Source organism: Serinus canaria, chromosome 21 (genome assembly GCF_022539315.1).
Source record: "Serinus canaria isolate serCan28SL12 chromosome 21, serCan2020, whole genome shotgun sequence".
NCBI classification, from domain to species: domain Eukaryota; kingdom Metazoa; phylum Chordata; class Aves; order Passeriformes; family Fringillidae; genus Serinus; species Serinus canaria.
The window spans coordinates 6,263,014-6,284,739 of record NC_066334.1 but is presented as its reverse complement, the minus strand read 5'-3'; the positions used below and the strand labels follow the sequence as shown (position 1 = coordinate 6,284,739).

The window sequence follows — 21,726 nt, the reverse complement described above, 5'->3', positions numbered from 1 at the left end:
GATGGCTGAAAATGACATTTTTGCACAAGCTCAACCCTCTGTCCATGGTTATTTCCAGTTTTTCTTTCCGGCCTGGAGGTGGAAAGTTAGCCAAATTATTCCACTTTATAAATGTGGACCAGTACTTTTTTCTCAGTTCTTTCCTTACATCTCTAAAGAAAAGAATTCCACATTAGGATGAGCTGCTAAGGGATTTGGGTGTTTTTATTCCCAGCTCTTCATGTAGCACAAGCTGCTCAACCTGCCCTGACAGCAGTGCTGGGGTGGAAATGACATTTTTGCACAAGCACAACCCTCTGGTTCTCTGTCCGTTGGACTGTGTCTCTGTCCATGGCTATTTCCACTTTTTCTTTGCACCCCAGAGCTGAGCAGCTGGTCAGACTATCCCACTTTATAAATGTGGACCACTTCTTTTTTCACATTTCTCAGTTCTTTCCTTACATCTCTAAAGTCAGAAAAACAAAAATCCACGTTAAGATGAGCTGCTAAGGGATTTTTTTTTAATTTATTCCCACCTCACAGCAACACCCAGGAGCTCTTTGTGCAGCACAAGCTGCTCAGCCTGCCCTGATGGGTGAAAAGGACATTTTTGCACTAACCTCTGGTTCTCTGTGTGAGGTTATTTCCACTTTTTCTTTCCAGCCTGGAGCTGAGCAGTTAGCCAAGTTATTCCACTTGATAAACATGGACTGGTTCTTTTTTTACATCTCTCAGTTTCTTTTCTTATCTGCAAAGTTAGAAAAAATTTCCACATTAGGATGAGCTGCTGAGGGATTGATTTTTTTCTATTCCCAGCTCTCAGCATCTCCCAGGAGCTCTTTGCACAGCCCAAGCTGCTCAGCCTGCCCTGGTGGCTGAAAATGACATTTTTGCACAAACACAACCCTCTGTCCATGGTTATTTCCACTTTTCCTTCCAGCCTGGAGCTGAAGAATTGGCAAAACAATTCCATATTATAAATGTGGATCAGTTCCTTTTTACATCTCTCAGTTCTTTCCTTACATCTGTGCACTTAGAAAACAATTCCACATTGGGCTGAGCTGCTGAGGGATTGATCTTTCTTATTCCCACTCTCAGCATCACCCAGGAGCTCTCTGTGCAGCACAGGCTGCCCTGCCAGGGTGAGCCCAGAGTGAAAATAACATTTTTGCAAATCACAACCCTCTGGTTCTCTCTCTGTGCTTATTTCCACTTTTTCTTTGCAGCCTGGAGCTGATAGCCAAGTTATTCCACTTTAGAAACATGGAACAGGGTTGTTTTTACACCTTTTTTTTACATCTCTACAGTTATTAAAAATATCCACATTAGGAGGACTGTGTAGAGTTAAAAAACAATTCCACTTTAGGCTGAGCTGCTGAGGGATTGAATTTTTTTTATTCCCAGCAAAGCTTTAAGAAGTTTTTTTCTTTTCAAGCCCAGCTGCAGCAGCTTGTGTGCATTTACAGCAACATTTGTGGCCTTGTGTGGCAGCAGAAAGTGGAGCTGTGCTGCCTGAAGTCCTTTCCACACTTGGGTTGGTACAAGATCCCACCTGGAGGATTCAGAGCTGGGCAGTGCCCGTTCCCTGCCAGGGTGGGAGCTGAAGGAAAGGGAGGAGAAAAGTGTTCCTGGAGCAGGATCCACCTTCCCCTGTGCCCCTTCCCTCTTTAATCCATCAATTTTGCACTTGGGATGTGCAGCAGATCTGAGTTTGTGCTGCACACTCCCCTCTGTCCAGGCCAGCCTGGAGCTGTTTGCTTCCTTGTGTTCTGGGTTTGTTTGGTATTTTATCCATGTGTTCAACGCCTACAAAAAGGATTTTTCTGCCTCTCTGGGGGGTGGGAAATGCACATTTTACTGTGAATCACTGCTGGGGGAGCTTCTCCCTTCTGCTGCAGAGCCCTGGGGCAGCCAGAGGGGCTGGCTGGGTTCAGGAGCAGCCCTGCAGGGCTGATTATCCCTCTCTGGCCTCTGGGAAATGCAGGAAAAATCACAATTACCTCACTGACTGCATTAAATGGTGTCAAAAACTGCTTTTTGAGGAGTGTCCTTTGTGGGATCACCCTCTGGGGCTCCAGCACCACTGACAGAAACCTCCTCGGGTTTCATTTCCCTGGGATTTCATTTCCATGGAATTTCATTTCCCTGGGATTTCATTTCCCTGGAGCTCAGGCCAGCTGATATTTTGCTGGAATTTCTTTTCCCTGGAATTTCTTTTCCCTGGGATTTCATTTCCCTGGAATTTCTTTTCCCTGGAATTTCTTTTCCCTGGAATTTCATTTCCCTGGAGCTCAGGCCAGCTGATACTTCCCTGGGATTTCATTTCCCTGAAATTTCATTTCCCTGGGATTTCATTTCCCTGGAGCTCAGGCCAGCTGATATTTCACCAGTGCAGTGAATTAAATACCTTTAAATAAATAATGTGTGTCAAGGGGGAAAAAATAAATGGGTTTAGATCTCTAGAAATGATGTAAATCCCACCAAAAAAATGTTTTTTCTCCCTTGTCACACCCCTTTAACTATTCCTCTTCAGAGATAAATATTAATATTTCTAATTACCATTGCTAATATTGAAAATGAACTCGCCCAAAATTCAGGGTTTTGTTTAAAAGTTTTATGGTTAAACTGACACCTAAAGAGTCCAATAAAGGGAAAGGATACTTAAAAAAATGTCAGTATGAACATACCTGGAAAACCCAGCTGCAGCTGGTGCACTCCTGGGTTTAGGTCTCGTCTCTTCCTGCAAGGAAAATATTCCAGTCTTGGAGCAGCACTGAGAGAGAAAATGCAGGAAATGGAACTGCTCATTCAGAGCTGTCCTAAAATCCAACAATAAAACACAATAATAAAACCTAAATTTAAGGTTTTCAGTTGAAAACCTTAAATCTGAGTTCACACCTTAATGCTGTGAACTCAGATTTAAGGTTTTCAACTGAAATTAATATTCTAGTTCAGTGTGAGGGGAAAAAAAAAAGAATTAGATCAGCCAGGAACAACTTCCTAGAAAAATATCAGTACAGCTGAGTGCCAGGAATGCAAATCCCTGCCTGCCCTCAGGAAGGTTTGGTTATTTCCATGATGAGGTGTATTTGAAAGTTAAATATTGCAAACAGAATTTAAATTTTTAAACGGAATTTAATAAATAAATAAATTAAAATACTGTTGTGTAAATAATTTACCAGAGTGGGGCACCTGAGTTGGGGAACCCAAATTTCCACAGCTGTGCCAGTGAACTTGTAAATCACTCTGAGTAAAGGAAATTTACTCACTGAGTAAAGGAAATCAGGATTTACACCAAGTGCCCTCAGAGGGGATTTGGTTATTGCTCCCTGGGTGAAGGAAATCAGGATGAGGGCAGTGGTTCTCACTCAGAGAACATTTGATTATTGCCCACTAAAGTGAATTTATTGCATTTTGCCAAACAAATTCATCCCCAGCTCTATTTAAAGAGACTTCCCAGGACCATCTGAGCCTGGATTTCCTGCTCCCCTTCCTTTTCCCAGGTTTTCCCCCCAAAATGCAGCTGGTGCCAGGGCTGGGGCTGTGCCTGGCCCGGGGCTGTGCTGCCTCCCTGCTTTGGTTATTTCCATGGTGAGGTGACCTCCAATTTAAAAAAATAAAAATTATTGCTGTGTAAATCTTTTACCAGAGTGGGACACCTGAGTTTTGTCACCTCAGCCAGGGGAACCCAAATTTCCACAGCTGTGCCAGTGAATTTGTAAATCACTCTGAGTAAAGGAAATCAGGATTTACACCAAGTGCCCTCAGAGGGGATTTGGTTATTGCTCCCTGAGTAAGGGAAATTTACTCACTGAGTAAAGGAAATCAGGATTTACACCAAGTGCCCTCAGAGGGGATTTGGTTATTGCTCCCTGAGTAAGGGAAATTTACTCACTGAGTAAAGGCAATCAGGATGAGGGCAGTGGTTCTCACTCAGAGAATATTTGATTATTGCCCACTAAAGTGAATTTATTGCATTTTGCCAAACAAATTCCTCCCCAGCTCCATTTAAAGGGAGTTCCCCAGGTTCCCCCCAAAATGCAGCAGCTGGTGGCAGGGCTGGGGCTGTGCCTGGCCTGGGGCTGTGCTGCCTCCCTGAGCCCCTGGTGCCTGTCAGCCCAGCTCAGGAGGCCGGGGGATTTTGTCCTGGGGGGTTTGTTCCCCTTTGGCAAGGACACCGTGAAGCTGGCAGCTCGCTCCGAGCCCACCCCCGTGCTCTGTGACAGGTGAGGAAATTTGGGGGGAAAAAGGGAAAATCTGGGCTGGGACACTGCAGAGTTGGAGCGCTGGGACACGGCAGGTCCCAAAGTGGAAATGGTTTGGGGGGTTTTGATGGTGACAAGATTTATCTCAGCTGGATAAAAGGTTCAGCAGCACTGGCTTCTTCCTCGGGGCTTGAAGGAAACAGTTCAAGGGTGAGTGAATCAGTTAAATTAAATCAAACAGATTTGAATGAATCAGTTAAATTGAATCAAACAGATTGGGAATGAATCAGTAAAATTGAATCCAACAGATTGGGAATGAATCAGTTAAATTGAATCAAACATTGTAAATGAATCAGTAAAATTGAATCAAACAGATTTGAATGAATCAGTAATTGAATCAACAGATTGGAATTAATCAGTTAAATTGAATCAACATTGTAATGAATCAGTTAATTGAATCCAACAGATTGGGAATGAATCAGTTAAATTGAATCAAACAGATTGGGAATGAATCAGTTAAATTGAATCCAACAGATTGGGAATGAATCAGTTAAATTGATCAAACATTGTAAATGAATCAGTTAAATTGAATCAAACAGATTTGAATGAATCAATAAATTGAATCAAACAGATTTGAATTAATCAGTTAAATTGAATCAAACATTGTAAATGAATCAGTAAAATTGAATCCAACAGATTGGGAATGAATCAGTTAAATTGAATCAAACAGATTGGGAATGAATCAGTTAAATTGAATCAAACATTGTAAATGAATCAGTAAAATTGAATCAACAGATTGGGAATGAATCAGTTAAATTGAATCAAACAGATTGGGAATGAATCGGTTAAATTGAATCAACAGATTGAATGAATCAGTTAAATTGAATCAAACAGATTGGGAATGAATCAGTAAATTGAATCCAACAGATTGGAATGAATCAGTTAAATTGAATCAAACATTGTAAATGAATCAGTAAAATTGAATCAAACAGATTTGAATGAATCAATAAATTGAATCAAACAGATTTGAATGAATCAGTTAATTGAATCAAACATTGTAAATGAATCAGTAAAATGAATCCAACAGATTGGGAATGAATCAGTTAAATTGAATCAAACAGATTGGGAATGAATCAGTTAAATTGAATCAAACAGATTGGGAATGAATCAGTTAAATTGAATTAAACAGATTGGGAATGAATCAGTTAAATTGAATCAAACACTTCCATTGTAAATGAGTCAGTTAAATTGAAGCAAAGAGTTAAATTGTAAATGAATTGGTTAAATTGACTCGAACACATTGTAAATGAATCAGTTAAATTGAATAAAACAGTTAAATTGTAAATGAATCCATTAAATTGAATAAAACGGTTTCATTATAAATGAATCTGTTAAATTGAATCAGATTGTAAATGAATCAGTTAAATTGAATCAGTTACATTATAAATGAATCAATTAAATTAAAAACACTTAAGTTGTAAATAAATCAGTTAAATTGAAGCAAACACACTGTAAATGAATCAAATGCTTAAATTGAAGCACACAGTTAAATTGTACATGCATCAAACAATTATAGAAATAATAATTACATAACAATATGTATAAAAATCAGTTACTCTAATAAAACAATTCTATAAAAACCAGTTCTACTAATAAAAGAAGGGAATGAAAAATGAGCTTTTCCTGCATGAAGCAGCCAGGTGCCAGCTGTCCCCAGCCCTGTCCCGCTGTCCCCAGCCCTGTCCCCAGCCCTGTCCCTGTCCCCAGCCCTGTTCCCTGTCCCCAGCCTTGTCCCCGCTGTCCCCAGCCCTGTCCCCTGTCCCCAGCTCTGTCCCCAGCCCTGTTCCCGCTGTCCCCAGCCCTGTCCCTGTCCCCAGCCCTGTCCCTGTCCCCAGCCCTGTTCCCTGTCCCCAGCCCTGTCCCTGTCCCCAGCCCTGTTCCCTGTCCCCAGCCTGTCCCTGTCCCCGTCCCGCTGTCCCCAGCCCTGTCCCCAGCCCTGTCCCCTGTCCCCAGCCCTGTCCCGCTGTCCCCAGCCCTGTGTCCCCAGCCCTGTCCCTGTCCCCATGTCCCCTGTCCCCAGCCCGTCCTGTCCCCAGCCCTCCCGTGTCCCCGCCTGTCCCCAGCCCTGTCCCTGTCCCCTGTCCCACGTCCCTGTCCCACCTGTCCCCTGTCCCGCTGTCCCCAGTCCTGTCCCCAGCTGTCCCTGTCCCCTGTCCCTGTCCCCAGCCCTGTCCCTGTCCCCAGCCCTGTCCCGTCCCCCCGCCTGTCCCCAGCCCTGTTCCCGCGTCCCCCCGTCCCCAGCCCTGTCCCTGTCCCTGTCCCCGTCCCTGTCCCCAGCCCTGTCCCTGTCCCCAGCCCTGTCCCTGTCCCCAGCCCTGTCCCCAGCCCTGTCCCCCCTGTCCCCAGCCCTGTCCCCCCTGTCCCTGTCCACAGCCCTGTCCCTGTCCCCAGCCCTGTCCCCTGTTCCCGCTGTCCCCAGCCGTGTCCCTGTCCCCAGGCTGTTCACGGACGGGCTGCTCTGGGCCCTGGCCATGCGCTTTGCCATCGAGCAGATCAACAACAGCAGCTGGCTGCTGCCGGGGGTGACACTGGGCTATGACATGTGCGACACCTGCTTCGAGCCCCTGGTGGCCCTGCAGCCCAGCCTCCTCTTCCTCACCCGCAACGGCACCAGGGCCATCGGGGTCCTGTGTGACTACAGCGAGTACCAGCCCCGTGTCACCGCTGTCATCGGGCCCCACAAGTCCGACCTGTGCCTGCTCACGGCCAAGCTCTTCAGCTCCTTCCTCATCCCGCAGGTAAATCCTCCCTGCAGGGCCACGGCTCTCCCTTCTACAACCTCCAGGGTTGATGTTTGATATCAGTGCCTCACCCTCTGAACACTCCTGGTAATTTCCTTTTCTTATCTGATTTCTTCTAGTCATTTCTTTAGTATTAATGTGAATTTCTTATGGCAATTTCTTAAGTATTAGGATAAATTTCTTACAGAAATTCCTCAAGTAAATTTCTTACTCATCAGCTCCGAGCTGCACCCAGGAATCCTTTCCCAACCCTTTTTTTCCCTTTTCTCCTCCACAAGTCACTCACAAACACTTGTGGTAATTTCCTTTTCTTATTAGATTTCTTCTAGTAATTTCTTAAGTATTAATATGAATTTCTTATGGCAATTTCTTAAGTATTAGGATAAATTTCTTATAGAAATTCCTCAAGTAAATTTCTTACTCATCAGCTCCGAGCTGCATCCAGGAATCCTTTCCCAACCCTTGTATGATTTTTTCCCTTTTCTCCTCCACCAGTCACTCACAAACACTCCTGGTAATTTCCTTTTCTTATAAAATTTCTTCTAGTCATTTCTTAGGTTTTAATATCAATTTCTTATAGAAATTCCTCAAGTAAATTTCTTACTCATCAGCTCCGAGCTGCACCCAGGAATCCTTTCCCAACCCTTGTAAGAGTTTCCCCATTCAGAGCTGTATTTGTGCTGAGTTTTGAGAACCCTCTGGAGTTCTCTGGATCCCTCCCCAGGTGAGCTACGGTGCCAGCAGCGATGCCCTGGGCAATGCCGAGCTCTACCCGTCCTTCTACCGCACCGTGCCCAGCGACAAGAACCTGGTGGAGGCCGTGGTGCTGCTCCTCAACCACTTTGGCTGGAACTGGGTGGCCACGGTGGCCAGCGACGACGAGTACGGCCGAGGGGCCCAGGCCCTGTTCCTCAGCATGGCCAGCGCCAACAGCATCTGCATCGCCTTCCAGGGGCTCATCCCCACCGACCCCACCGAGCCCGAGGCCGGCAAGCAGCTGGAGAACGCAATTAATTTAATTAACAGCACCAAGGTCAACGTGGTGGTGCTGTTTGCTCACAGCCTGCCCGCCCAGGCCCTGCTGGAGCGCAGCCTGGCCCTGGGGCTGCCCAAGAAGGTCTGGGTGGGCAGCGAGGCCTGGCTGCTCTCCGACATCGCCACCTCCACGCCCGGCGTGCAGAGCGTGGGGACCGTGCTGGGCTTTGTCATGAGGACGGGGACGGTGCCCGGCTTCCAGGAGTTCGTGGCCGAGCTCTTCAGCTCCATGGCTCAGGAGGAGTTCTGCCAGAGCTCCAGGGAGCTGAGCGGGCTGGGCAGCGCCGAGGAGCTGGACACGCACTGCCGCCAGTGTGCCAACGTCACCCTCGGCGACATCTGGCCCATGCTGGGGGTGACACCCACGCAGCCCGTGCACGTGGCCGTGTACAGCGTGGCCCACGCGCTGCACAGAGCTCTGGGCTGCACCTCCAAAGGCTGTCCCAAAACAGCCATCAGGTCCTGGCAGGTGAGTGACACCGTGGAGGCACAAATTGACTCCAAGGCTGGTTTGCAGGATAGTCCCAAAACAGCCACCAGGTCCTGGCAGGTCAATGTCACCATTGAGGTGACAAATGGCACAAATTGACTCCAAGGCTGGTTTGCAGGGTGGTCCCAAAAGTGCCATCAGGTCCTGGCAGGTCAGTGTCACCATTGAGATGACAAATGGCACAAATTCACTCCAAGGCTGGTTTGCAGGATGGTCCCAAAAGTGCCATCAGGTCCTGGCAGGTCAATGTCCCCATTGAGGTGACAAATGGCACAAATTCACTCCAAGGTTTTTGAAAATAGTCCCAAAAAATAGTCTGGTTTACTCCAAGGCTGGTTTGCAGGATGGTCCCAAAAGAGCCATCAGGTCCTGGCAGATGAGTGTCACTGTTGAACCAGAAATGACACAAATTCCCTCCAAGGCTGGTTTTCAAACCAGTTGAAATATTTAGTCGAATAAACAGTCCTTCAATATGAAAATCCTCTCTTTTATAGACAGATTTGACACATTCTGCTTGACTGGCTGATTACCAAATCATCTTTCTCACAAACAGTCCTTGAGAAGAACAGAGCAGAGTAGCAAAGCAGCACCTGCAGGTTGTTTATATAACAAATTATCATCATTTTTCTACAACTCCCGAGAAACCTCACAAATCCACTGTGAGAAAACCAAGTGTCTGACCAGGCTGTGGTGAGGGCAGACCTGGGGACAAAGGGGCAGTTTTTGTCACCTCACAGCCAGGCTGGCACAGTCTTAGCCCACCTAAGGGACAGCTGATGTCAGCTGCCAGAACTGTCACCCCCACACAAGAACTGGACCTAAATCCATCTTGGTTTTGTTCCCCCCAGCTGCTGCACTTCATGAACACCCTCCCCTTCGAGGTGAACGGGCAGAGCTTCAGGTTTGATCAATCCCACGGCACCAACACGGGCTACAGACTCATCGTCTGGGCCTGGAGGGATGGCACTGTCACCTACCTGCCCGTGGGGGACTACGACCAGTCCCTGTACGTCCGTGCGTCCCAGATCCAGTTCCACACTGCGGATAAGAAGGTAAAAACGGCTCAGGTCCCTCTGATCAGTTCCTTCTGCTTGGTTCGTTCTGATCAGTTCCTTCCATCAGTTCCCTCCATCAGTTGCCTCTGATCAGTTCCTTCCAACAGTTCCTTCCATCAATTCCTTCCAAAAGTTCCTTCTGATCGGTTCCCTCTGATCAGTTCCCTCTGATCAGTTCCCTCTGATCAGTCCCTTCCATCAGTTCCCTCTGATCAGTTCCTTCCATAAGTTCCCTCCATCAGTTCCTTCTGATCAGTTCCCTCCATCAGGTCCTTCCATCACCTCCTTCTGATCTGTTCCTTCCATCGGTTCCCTCCATCAGTTTCTTCTGATCAATTCCTTCCATCAGTTCCTTCCATTGGTTCCTTCCATCAGTTCCTTCATCAGTTCCCTCTGATCAGTTCCTTCCATCACTTCCTTCCATCAGCTCCTTGTGATCTGTTCCTTCTGATCGGTTCCTTCCAACAGGTCCTCCATCAGTTCCTCCATCACTTCCCTCCATCAGTTCCTTCATCAGTTCCCTCGATCAGTCCCTTCCAAAAGTTCCTTCTGATTGGTTCCTTCTGGTCCATTCTTTCCATCAGCTCCTTGTGATCTGTTCCTTCCATCGGTTTCTCCCATCAGCTCCCTCTGATCAATTCCTTCCATCAGTCCCTTCCATCAGCTCCTTCCATTAGCTGCTCCCATCAGCTCCCTCTGATCTCCTGGAGGTTTGTTCCCCTGGAGGTTCCTGGCTGATGTTCACTCCTGCCTTTGCCAGGAGCCCACATCCGAGTGCTTCAGGCGCTGCCAACCAGGGCAGTTCAGAAGAATCAAAGGATTCAACTTCTGCTGCTACGACTGCACAGACTGCCCAGAGAACACCTTCTGGAGCAGCACAGGTGAGCTCGGGGCGCTGGGGAGGCTGCAAGTGGATTGTTCTGTCTCCTGGCTGAGCTGGGGATGAGCAGGGCAGGGGACCTGGGCTCTGGGGGGTTGAAATGCCCCCCAGCAGGTGCCCCCAGTGCTGAGCAGGCTCTCTCTGCAGACAGCACCAGCTGCTCCCCGTGCCCGCAGCACCAGTGGGCCCCGGCCCGCAGCACGCGCTGCCTGGACCGCGCCGAGAGGTTCCTGTCCTGGGCCGAGCCCCTGGCCCTGTGCCTGCTGACCCTGACGGGCACGGCTGCGGCCCTGAGCTGCGGGGCAGCGCTGCTGTTCCTGCGGCACCTGCAGAGCCCGCTGGTGCAGCTGGCGGGGGGTGCCAGGAGCCTCTTTGCCCTGCTCTGCCTGCTGCTGCAGAGCCTGGGCTGCTGCCTGCTGCTGGGCAGGCCCAGCGCGGCGCTGTGCCCGCTGCAGCAGCCCTGCCACGCCCTGTGCCTCAACGGCTGCCTCTCCTCGCTGCTGCCCAAGGCCCTGGAGGTCACCCTGGTGACAGAATTCCCCCGCCGTGCCCCCAGGCTGCTGCGCTGGGTCACCCACGGCAGGGCCTGGCTGCTGGTGGCCGCCTCCATCCTCACCCAGGTGCTGCTCTGCTGGTGCCACCTCCACCTGGGCCCCGATTACCTGGTGACCGACTACGAGTCCCTGCCCAGCGAGGTGCTGCTGGTGTGTGGCACCCGCTCCTGGGCAGCCTTTGTCCTCCTGCACGGCTACAACAGCTGCCTGGCCTTCCTCTGCTTCCTGTGCACCTTCATGGTGCAGACCCCGCGCAGGAGGTACAACGTGGCCAGGGGCATCACCTTCGCCACCTTCATCTATTTCATCGTCTGGATCTTCTTCGTGGCCATCTTTGCCACGCTCAGGACGGTGCTCAGGGCCGTCACGCAGATTGGCACCGTCCTGGCCACCACCCTGGGCATCCTGGGCAGTTACTTTGTGCCCAAGTGTTACATCTTGGTGTTCAGGCCTGACCTGAACACGGGGGATTATTGCCAGAGCCTGTCTGAGGAGCAGCCAGAGGAGGACAGGCAATAAAGCCCAGCCTGTGCCACCTGCCCCTGACACAAGCTGGGTTTGAAGGAGAAAATCCTCTTTTTCTGAGCACTCTGTGGCCCCAGGAACAATCCGATCTGAATCAGGAGCTGTGGAAGCACAGGGCTCAGCAAGAGCAGCCTCCATCCTCTCTGCAAACACATTTCAGCCCCAAAAGGAGCCAAAATTAGGTTCAGTAATAAAGGACCTCCAGAAATGATATTTTACATTTTACATCTCCAGTCTGGCCATGTGAGTCCCCCACGGCACCCCCTGTAAACACTCTGATAAATTTCCCTTTCTTATGAATTAACATCTCCTGAGACAGGCCCGGGAATCCTCTCCCAGGCCTTGTGAGAGCTCCCCAACAATTCCAACACATCCCATCCAACAAAAGAGGAGCACAAAGAACATTCTGGCAGTGCCAGCAGCGCTGGGTGCGCCACCCAGGGGGCACTGCCCCCTCCAATGCCACCTGTGTCCCATGGAAATCAGGGATGGGCTGGTGGAAATGAGCTCTGTGCCAATCCCACCTCGGAGCTCCCCAAAATTCACCCAAAATCACCCAAAATTCATCCAAAATCACCCAAATTCACCCAAAATCACCCAAATTCACCCAAAATTCACCCAAAATCACCCAAATTCACCCAAAATCACCCAAATTCACCCAAAATTACCCAAATCCACCCAAAATTCACCCAAAATCACCCAAATTCAGCCAAAATCACCGAAATTCACCCAAATCACCCAAAATTACCCCAAATTCACCCAAAATTCACCCAAAATCAGCCAAATTCACCCAAAATCACCCAAAATCACCCAAAATTCACCCAAAATTCACCCAAATTCACCCAAAATTCACCCAAAATCACCCAAATTCAGCCAAAATCACCGAAATTCACCCAAATCACCCAAAATTCACCCAAATTCACCCAAATTCACCCAAAATTCACCCAAACCTGCCCATTCCTGCCAGGTCAAAATCACCCAAATTCACCCAAATCACCCAAAATCACCAAAATTCACCCAAAATCACCCAAATTCACCCAAAATCACCCAAATTCACCCCAAATCACCCCAAATCACCCAAAATTCATCCAAAATCACCCAAAATTCACCCAAAATTCACCCAAACCTGCCCATTCCTGCCAGGTCAAAATCACCCAAATTCACCCAAATCACCCAAAATTCACCCAAAATCACTGAAATTCACCCAAATCACCCAAAATTCACCCAAAATCACTGAAATTCACCCAATATCACCCAAATTCACCCAAAATCACCCAAACCTGCCCATTCCTGCCAGGCAGAACCAAGGCAGCACCCAGGCACAGCACCAACATTTTTCTTTTCCCCACTCCTGCTGACAAGGAGCTGTTCTGCTCTTTTATTCCTGGAAAAGTTTCTCCATTTCTGCTCTTTTATTCCCTAAATTAAATTTTTTCCACCTCTCCAGTGTGTGCTACTGGAATTTAAGCACTCCAGCTCAGTGAAAGGATTTGTAAATTAATCTAAACCAGTGAATATTCTCATAAATGAAAAATAAAATAAAATAAAAATAAAATAACCTTTTGGTGCAGTGCAAAGTCACTTTGTCCCCAGTTTTTGTGATCCCCTCCATCCAAAATTATTCCTCGGTGTGATTAAAAGAACCAAAACTCTGACCTGGAGTTGCTGTTCCTGGAGCCTGCAGGAATTCTCCACAACCCCCTGAAATTCCCAGGAATTCTCCACAACCCCCTGAAATTCCCAGGAATTCTCCACAACCCCCTGAAATTCCCAGGAATTCTCCACAACCCCCTGAAATTCCCGGGAATTCTCCACAACCCCCTGAAATTCCCAGGAATTCTCCACAACCCCCTGAAATTCCCAGTATTCCTGAAATTCCCAGGATTCCTGAAATTCTCAGTTTTCCTCCTCCAGGGCTGTGGTTCCATAGCTTTAAACAACTTTTGATCATCATTCCAGAAACAGGGAGAGGAAAAAAATCTGATTTAACTCCATCAGGCCCTGCAGGAAAAGGTTGCCCAAAATCCTGATTATTTAATATTCACCTAAATTCTGATAACTTAATATTTCACCTAAATTCTGACCATTTAATATTTACCTAAATTCTGATCATTTAATATCCACTTAAATTCTGATAATTTAATATTCATTTAAATTCTGAGCATTTAATATTTACCTAAATTCTGGTAATTTAATATTCACCTAAATTCTGACCATTTAATATTCACTTAAATTCTGACCATTTAATATCCATTTAAATTCTGATAATTTATTATTCACTTAAATTCTGACCATTTAATATTCACCTAAACTCTGATTATTTAATATTCACATAAATTCTGACCATTTAATAATCACTTAAATTCTGTCCATTTAATATTCCCCTAAATTCTGATCATTTAATATTCCCCTAAATTCTGATCTTTTAATATTCACTTAAATTCCAATAATTTAATAATCACTTAAATTTTGATAATTTAATATTCACTCAAACCTGACCATTTAATATTCCCTACAATTCTGATAACTTCATATTCACTTAAATTCTGACAATTCAATCAGTACTTAAATTCTGACCATTTAATATTCATTTAATTCTGATCATTTAATATTTACTTAAATTCTGACCATTTAATATTCATTTAAATTCTGACTATTTAATATTTACTTAAATTCTGATCATTTAATAATCACCTAAATTCTGATTATTTAATATTTACCTAAATTCTGAGCATTTAATATTCACTTAAATTCTGATTATTTAATATTCACTTAAATTCTGACCATTTAATATTCACTTAAATTCTGATAATTTAATATTCACTTAAATTCTGATAATTTAATAATCCCCTAAATTCTGATAATTTAATATTCACTTAAATTCTGATAATTTAATAATCCCCTAAATTCTGACTATTTAATTTTTACTTAAATCCTGACCATTTAATATTCCTTTAAGTTCTGAGCATTTAATATTCATTTAAATTCTGACCCTGTAACATTCCCTCATTCACTGGAAATGCTGGCTTGGTGTTATTTAAATTCTATTTCAGCCCTTGCTGTGTGATCTGGCCCAGCTCTGCCTCACCAAGCTGAGCCTGCTCTTTTTATTGAAACCGAAAAAATCAGAATAATTTAGGCTGGAAAACCTTTCAATGTCGAGTCCAGCTGAGCCCTCAGGGCACCCTGAGAAACCCAGAGCTCACAGAGTGATCCAGGATTCTCCTGGAGAGTCCAAAAATGAACAATTCCAGGAAATAAATCCCAGAGAAACACTGCAAAGAACTGAGCACACCCACGGGGGTTATCACATAAAATTAAAAGCTTTTTAGTGTTTAAAATAGCATTTACACAGAAGCAGCTATATATTAACTATACAGACACTTGGCTTTTGATACAATATCTACAAAAAAGAATTCCATGGTGCCAAAGACATCGAAGAGAACAGTGCAGTCCATGCTAGGAGGTCACTCCTGGAGTAGAACCAGTTCTAGGACAGGTCAGAGCCTGGGGGTTCATTCTTTAAAATCATGTCACTCTGCTCCTCTACTGTACAGAAAATTCTTTACAGCTATTTCTAATCACTGAGGAGAATTCAGCATTTGAAGTCGATCTTGTTACAATCCAGTTAAATGCAAAACAAAAACAAAAATTAAAATAAAATAAAAACCCCAAAACAATTCCATCGACCCAAGAGCTGTCAAGTCTCAGGAGGGGAGAGAACAAAAATCAGAGAGAGAACAAAAAATCCACATCTGTGCATCACTGCCATGCCAGAAATCCTCTGGATGGAGTGCCCAGGGCATGGTTCCTTGGAAAACAGGAGGTCAAAGACACCAGCAATGCTTTTAAAACTTTTGGCCCAAAAAATTTCCTCTTCAGGGTTCAGGGAGGGGTGCAGACACCCCCTGAGCAGATGAGGTGTCACCCCAAAGAGTTTCCTGTCCCTGCTGCAGGGAGGGTCAGCTCTGAGCTCAAAATTCACTTGATTTGCTAAAGGAACTCAAGAATTGCTTCGGTCCAGGTCCTCCAGGCTCCTGCTCTCAGGGTGCTGCCATGCCCTGCAGAGCAAAAACCCATCAAAAACCATCAAAATCCATCAAAATCCATCAAAAACCATCAAAAACCCATCAAAAACCATCAAAAATCCATCAAAAAACCATCAAAAAAACCATCAAAAATCCATCAAAAACCATAAAAAAATCCATCAAAAACCATTAAAAAAATCCATCAAAAACCATAAAAAAATCCATCAAAATTCATCAAAAAACCATCAAAAATCCATCAAAAATCATCAAAAAACCATCAAAAATCCATCAAAAACCCATCAAAAATGCAGCTGCAGGCCCTGCTGGGTAGGACATGCTGGCCCTGCAGCCCTCCTGCCTCCAGATTTTCCTCCCCCTGGCACAGTTCCCCCAGGATGGGGGGTGAAAAAAGCAGATTTTTTTTGTTGTTGTTGAATATTGCACTGTTGAAGAGGATCCACAGCCAGAGCTCCTCCAGCCTCATTTCCTCAGCAAACCCTTCCCACATCTGCTGGGGAGCCACGGCCTCGTGCCAGGGGGACCCACGAGCACACACACATTGGGGAAAAAAAGGGAAAAAAAGGGAAAAAAAAGGGAAAAAAAGGGAAAAAAAGGGAAAAAAAAGGGGAAAAAAAGGAACAAAAAAGGAAAACCCAAGGGAAAACAAGGGAAAAAACGGACACAAAACCCCCCAGGTACCCCCCGGCCCCCCCCCCCCAGGCACCCACCCCCCCCCCACAGTGGCAACCACCGGAACCCAAATGGCGCACCACCGGGACCCACTTGGCCCCCTTGTACCCCCCCACCGGACCCCCCCTTTGCCCCCCCCCCTGTCCCCCCCCGCCACCCCACGGGTCTCCCCGACCCACCCCACCCGCTTGCCACCCCCCCCCACCACGCTTCCCCCACACGGGCCCCCCCCCCCACCCCAGTCCCCGCCCCCCACACACACCCCCCACCCCGCCCCCCACCGCACAAAAAACCCCGGCCGAAAAAAGTAATTTTTTCAACATAGCAGCAAAGAGCAGCAAGACACAGAAACAGCAAAACCACGAGACCAAAGCAAAGCCCCAGCAGGTGTGTGAACTGCAGCTCCTGGACATTAAAATATGGAAATTAAAAATTAAACAGGGGGGAAAAGCTCAGCCCCCAGCTTTAACCCCTTTTTTTTTTGGAAATTTTAAAAGGAGATTATTTATTTTTTTTCCTTCAGCCCTTTGAGTTCTGCCTTAAAACCAACAGGGCCAGAGAAATCATAATTTATAAAATGCCAGAAAAAAAAAGTGAATTAATTTAAAAGTAGAAGCATTAGTGATTGTCAGCAAAGCCACAGAGACAGAGCACAATTCCAGCACCCTCACCCTGGTTTAGGGCCAATTTCCCCAGCCAGGTTTGCTCTGGGAGGAGGAGGAGGGAAGGGAAGGAGAGGTTGGACAGGTGAGGGTTGGGCAGGGCGTGATGGAAGCTCTGCTCTCCCAAACCTTGGGCAGCTTTTTTTGGAAAAGAAATTAATTTAAAAGTCCAGAAATGGGCTGAGTGAATTTCCCCAATCCCTGGCTCCCTGTGGAAAGGGAAATTGAGTTTCCCATTCTCACAAACATCTGGAGTCTCTGGCAAAGGGAGGTGGGGAAAGGAAAGGAGTGAAAAATCAGAATTTAAAGGACATTTGGAAGGGTCAGTGGTCAGGGGGTGTACACAGAGATGTTCTCCCCTCACATCCACCTCGGCCATTGACCCAAAAAAGCACAAAACAGACCAAAAAGCAGTGGAGAAAATGCTGACTGACAGGAAAAGCTGATTTGGCAGCACCTGCCCTAAATCCTGCCAGCAGCAGGGATCAATAAAGAGAATTTAGCTGAGGAATGGCCCCAAAAGCCAGAGTGGCTGCAGCTCCTGCCTCAGTGACTGAGCCAGGTGAGAGCCTGGCTGTGCTCACCACGCCCTAAAAAAGCTCCTTGAACACCCCTGGAGCTGCCTGGGTTTCATTTTACAGCCTCAGAGCAGAACAGGGCCAGAAATTCACTCCTGGGGACATTCAACAGCAGAGCTCCTCAGCAGGAGGGGGCAGGGGCTTCTTCTGGAGAACTTGGAAAGGATTTAATTCTGGGGAGCTCCAGGGTGAGTTTAATTCAGTGTGAGAGATAAGGATTTATTTTGGGGAGATCCAGAGTGAGTTTAATTCAGTGTCAGGGTAAGGATTTAATTTTGGGGAGCTCCAGGGTGAGTTTAATTCAGTGTCAGAGATAAGGATTTATTTCTGGGGAGATCCAGAGTGAGTTTAATTCAGTGTCAGGGTAAGGATTTAAATCTGGGGAGCTCCAGGGTGAGCTTAATTCAGTATCAGAGATAAGGATTTGATTCTGGGGAGCTCCAGGGTGGGTCTCAGTCTCAGGTAAAGATTTAATTTGGGGAGCTCCAGGGTGAGTTTAATTCAGTGTCAGAGATCAGGATTTATTCTGGGGAGCTCCAGGGTGAGTTTAATTCAGTGTCAGAGATAAGGATTTAATTCTGGGGAGATCCAGGGTGAGTTTATTTCAGTGTGAGGGGTAAGGATTTAATTCTGGGGAGCTCCAGGGTGAGCTTAATTCAGTGCCAGGTAAGGATTTAATTCTGGGGAGCTCCAGGGTGAGTTTAATTCAGTGCCAGGGTGAGGATTTAATTCTGGGGAGCTCCAGGGTGGTCTCACTTGGTGTCAGGGATAAAGATTTAATTTTGGGAGCTCCAGGGTGGGTCTCACTTGGTGTCAGGGATAAAGATTTAATTTTAGGGAGCTCCAGGGTGGGTCTCCCTCAGTGCCAGGTAAGGATTAAATTTTGTGCCATGTCTGGCCTGCTCTCAGGTACCCTCCCACCTCTGTGCCCCCTGTGCTCAGCAGGGCTCCCAGGGGGATCAGCCATCTCCAGGTCTCTGCTTTACCAAAAAATGGAGAGGTTGTGCTCAGGAAGGAAGGAGGGATCACAGAGAAGAGCCACAACCCAGTGGGAGCCAGGATTTCTCTGCTGGAATGGGACAAACAGCTCCTTCAAAAGGGCAGAGCTGGCACAAGTGCAGCAATTTTCCTGTTTCTGTGGGAAGAACTCTCCCAACCTGCCAGGAAGTGCAGATCCAGAGGGAACAGCCACAGCTGGCAGCAGGGATGGGACTGAAGGGCCCAGGAACTGAGAGCAGCTGGAAAATCACTCTTGGGAAACCAGGAAAGAACTGAAGGAAATAACTTGACAAGTTCTGCACAATGAACACATACAGTAGCAAGACTCCAGCACTCCCTTGATAGAACATCTTTAAAAAAAAAACCCCTCAAAGAACCCAAGAAAGATTGATTTATACTGCCCAGTCAGCAGCAAGTAGCCACAAGTTTGTTTTCCTCTAGGAATTGGTTGGATCCTGCTCCTTTCCAAGCACTTGTGGGTGCCAGGTCTGCTCAGAGCTATGGATGACCCAAGAACCAGCATTCCAAGGCAGGATCCCAGATCCCAGCCAGCAATCCTTTTGTCCTTGCAAGAGAAAAAGCAGGGAAAAAAAAAATAAAATAAAAATCAAATCAAAGTGCTCCTATGCATTGTCAGGAATTTAGAAGTCATGTGAAATGCCAGTGCTGCAGTCAGGCCAGAGAGAGCCACTGATTGCACTGAAGGAGGTGCCACAAGGACCAAAGCTCCTGAAGATGTGAACATCCACCAGGCAGTCACAATCCAACTCCAGATGGACCAGATGGGGGAGAAAAATCCAACAGAACAAACAGATGCCGTCCATTTGCTGATATTTAACAACCCCAGGAGATTCTGTTCATTTTCGTAGCTTGAGGGGAAGGTTGTTTGTATTTTTTTTTCTTTTTTTTTGTTCAGTTTTGTCGATTTTTTTTCTTTTTCCTTTTCCGCGACACACTCGCCAACAGGAAGGTGCGACATGCAAAACAGCCAAGCCTCTTCCAACCGAGCATCCCACCCCCCCCAAAAAAAAAAAAAACCCAAAAAAACCCAAACCCCCCACCCTGTGCAGAGTCTTTTGAAGGCACTTCCTCTCACATGATGTCCACGAAGAACTCGCAAGGGTTGCCCATGGCCTTCTGGAAGGACTGGCGGCTCCCGGTCAGCTCGGGCGGCACGGCGCTCAACTCGCGCACCGGCGGCGCTCCGGGCGGCCCGCTGCTGCCCAGCCCCTTGGAGCCCAGCTTGGGCAGGCTGTACAAGGGTGGCACACCCGGTGGGCCGTAAGAGTGGTGGCTCTGGTGGCTCTGGTGGCTCCTGTCGCTGGCGGAGCGTTGGCTGAGCTGGCTGAGCGGGCGCTCGCGGCGTGCGCCCGGTTCCGACTCGCTGCCGCTGCCGCCGGACTTGCTGCGCTCCTTCTTCCTCCTGCTGCTCTCGCTGGTGCTCCGGTTGGAGCCGCTGCTTTTGCTCCCTGCCAGCCCAAAAAGAGAAGAGAGGAGAGGAGAGGATGAGCTGGGCTCTGCTGCAGGGCCCAGCTGCGGGGTGCTGGCAGTGGGGTGGTGCCATGCCTGGGGACACACGGACACGGGGACAGCGACGGCTGATGGCAGCTCCTGGCTCAAAGCCAGCCCGGCAGGAGAGGGGAACAAGCAGGAATCTGGGCTTTGACTCAAGCAAATGAGGTTTTATTCTGAGTGTCTCTGCTTCGTTTTGTACCGTTTCCAAAAGAAACCCTTTGCCCTCTCTGTCACTGTCCAATCCCTGAGGAAATCCTTTTAAAATTCCTTTTAAAATTACCTCTTCCAAAAGGAACCCCTTTGCCTTCTCTGTCCCCCAATAAATCCCTGAGGATTTGTTGGCTTTGGTGGGGAGGTCCTTTTAAAATTCCTTTAAAATTATTTTTTCTAAAAGAAACCCCTTTGCCTTCTCTGTCACCCTCCAATCCTAGAGGAAATCCTTTTAAAATTCCTTTTAAAATTCCTTTTAAAATTACCTTTTCCAAAGGAACCCCTTTGCCTCCTCTGTCACCCTCCAATCCCTGAGGTTTTGTTGGCTTTGGTGGGGAGGTCCTTTTAAAATTCCTTTTAAAATTAGTTTTTCCAAAAGAAACCCTTTGCCCTCTCTGTCTCCCTCCAATCCCACAGGAAATCCTTTTAAAATTCCTTTTAAAATTACCTCTTCCAAAAGAAACCCCCCCTCTCTGTCACCCTCCAATCCTTGAGGTTTTGTTGGCTTTGGTGGGGAGGTCCTTTTAAAATTCCTTTAAAATTATCTTTTCTAAAAGAAACCCCTTTGCCTTCTCTGTCCCCCAATAAATCCCTGAGGATTTGTTGGCTTTGGTGGGGAGGTCCTTTTAAAATTCCTTTAAAATTATTTTTTCTAAAAGAAACCCCCTTGCCCTCTCTGTCACCCTCCAATCCCTGAGGTTTTGCTGGCTTTGGTGGGCAGGTCCTTTTCAAATTCCTCACCAAATCCTTGTGCTGTTCAGAATTCCCAAGGAATTCCCTGCAGAATTCCCAAGGAAGCAGTTCCTGACTGCTCTAACACCAAACCCAGGCCACTAAATCACCCTGGAAAACCAAAGGATTGCTTGAAAACCACTGAGTACCAGCTGAGTTAGCACTAAAACCAAGCTGCACTAAACTTCAAAAACTGATTTTTTTATGGAAGCTGAAGGTCTCACTCTGTTCCCATGACAGATTAGAGACAGCTCCAAGCTGATTATTTATTTTAAAAACCCAACTAATCAACCCAAGGAATATCCCATGAAATTCGTGCACCTTGGTGCAAGATGGATTTCCCAAAAAGGATCCCCAGCCAGCAGAAGAGGGGAGCAGCTTTTCAGTCTAAATGAGCCACAGAAATGGCAGAACCAGAATTATTCTGGGCTGCAGATGCCCATCCCCTTCTGCTGCTCCAGCTGCTTGGAGAGATGGGAAACCACACTGGATTTTGGGGGGAAAAGCTGCATTTTCTGCAGAGTGCCACAGAGATGGAAAGCAGACCACAAAACCACTGGATTTTAAGTGAATATTCCAAGCCTGGGTCTCTGCAGTGGCATTTGCTGATTGTTATGATTTAACAGGGCAGGTAAATGAGAGAGGGCACAAAACCCCAAATTTAACAGCATTTGGAGGGTGAGCAGTGCAGCTCCAGCACTCCCAACCCTGCCTGAGCCACCTGAGCTTTAATTAATGGGCAGTGCAAGGGCACTGGCAGAGAAATCCAGCCCAGAGGGGTTTACCAT

At 46.9% G+C, this 21,726-nt stretch overlaps 2 protein-coding genes and 1 long non-coding RNA gene across 5 annotated transcripts in view; 1 reads left to right on the top strand and 2 right to left on the bottom strand.

Annotated features, from left to right (window-relative positions):
* Positions 1 to 186: 186 nt before the first annotated feature.
* LOC127060356 (uncharacterized) lies at positions 187 to 9,570 on the bottom strand. Of its 2 annotated transcripts, XR_007779301.1 has the most exons (3): positions 9,488 to 9,570; positions 2,667 to 2,719; positions 187 to 727 (listed from the first exon to the last, which is right to left on the bottom strand). It is a non-coding gene; the product is annotated as an uncharacterized LOC127060356 (long non-coding RNA). The 2 variants fall into 2 exon arrangements; XR_007779300.1 differs by lacking the exon at positions 9,488 to 9,570 and having other exon boundaries at positions 2,667 to 3,988.
* On the top strand, positions 4,003 to 15,731 carry TAS1R3 (taste 1 receptor member 3). Of its 2 annotated transcripts, XR_007779299.1 has the most exons (7): positions 4,003 to 4,205; positions 6,682 to 6,982; positions 7,710 to 8,489; positions 9,359 to 9,562; positions 10,326 to 10,446; positions 10,593 to 12,491; positions 12,668 to 15,731. XR_007779299.1 is itself a non-coding variant. In XM_050982690.1 (6 exons), exons 1-6 carry the CDS (start codon positions 4,018 to 4,020, stop codon positions 11,516 to 11,518), a joined length of 2,520 nt encoding a protein of 839 aa, XP_050838647.1. In that variant the 5' UTR covers positions 4,003 to 4,017; the 3' UTR covers positions 11,519 to 15,731. The 2 variants fall into 2 exon arrangements, 1 of the variants encoding a protein (XP_050838647.1); XM_050982690.1 differs by having other exon boundaries at positions 10,593 to 15,731.
* A 3,062-nt stretch (positions 15,732 to 18,793) lies between these two features.
* The window catches only part of DVL1 (dishevelled segment polarity protein 1), a 37,187-nt gene continuing 34,254 nt past the window's right edge, over positions 18,794 to 21,726 (bottom strand). Inside the window, exon 13 of the mRNA XM_050982735.1 lies at positions 18,794 to 19,950. Within this exon, the coding sequence (XP_050838692.1) occupies positions 19,574 to 19,950 (377 nt within the window). The 3' untranslated portion in view covers positions 18,794 to 19,573. The remainder of the gene's footprint in view (positions 19,951 to 21,726) is intronic.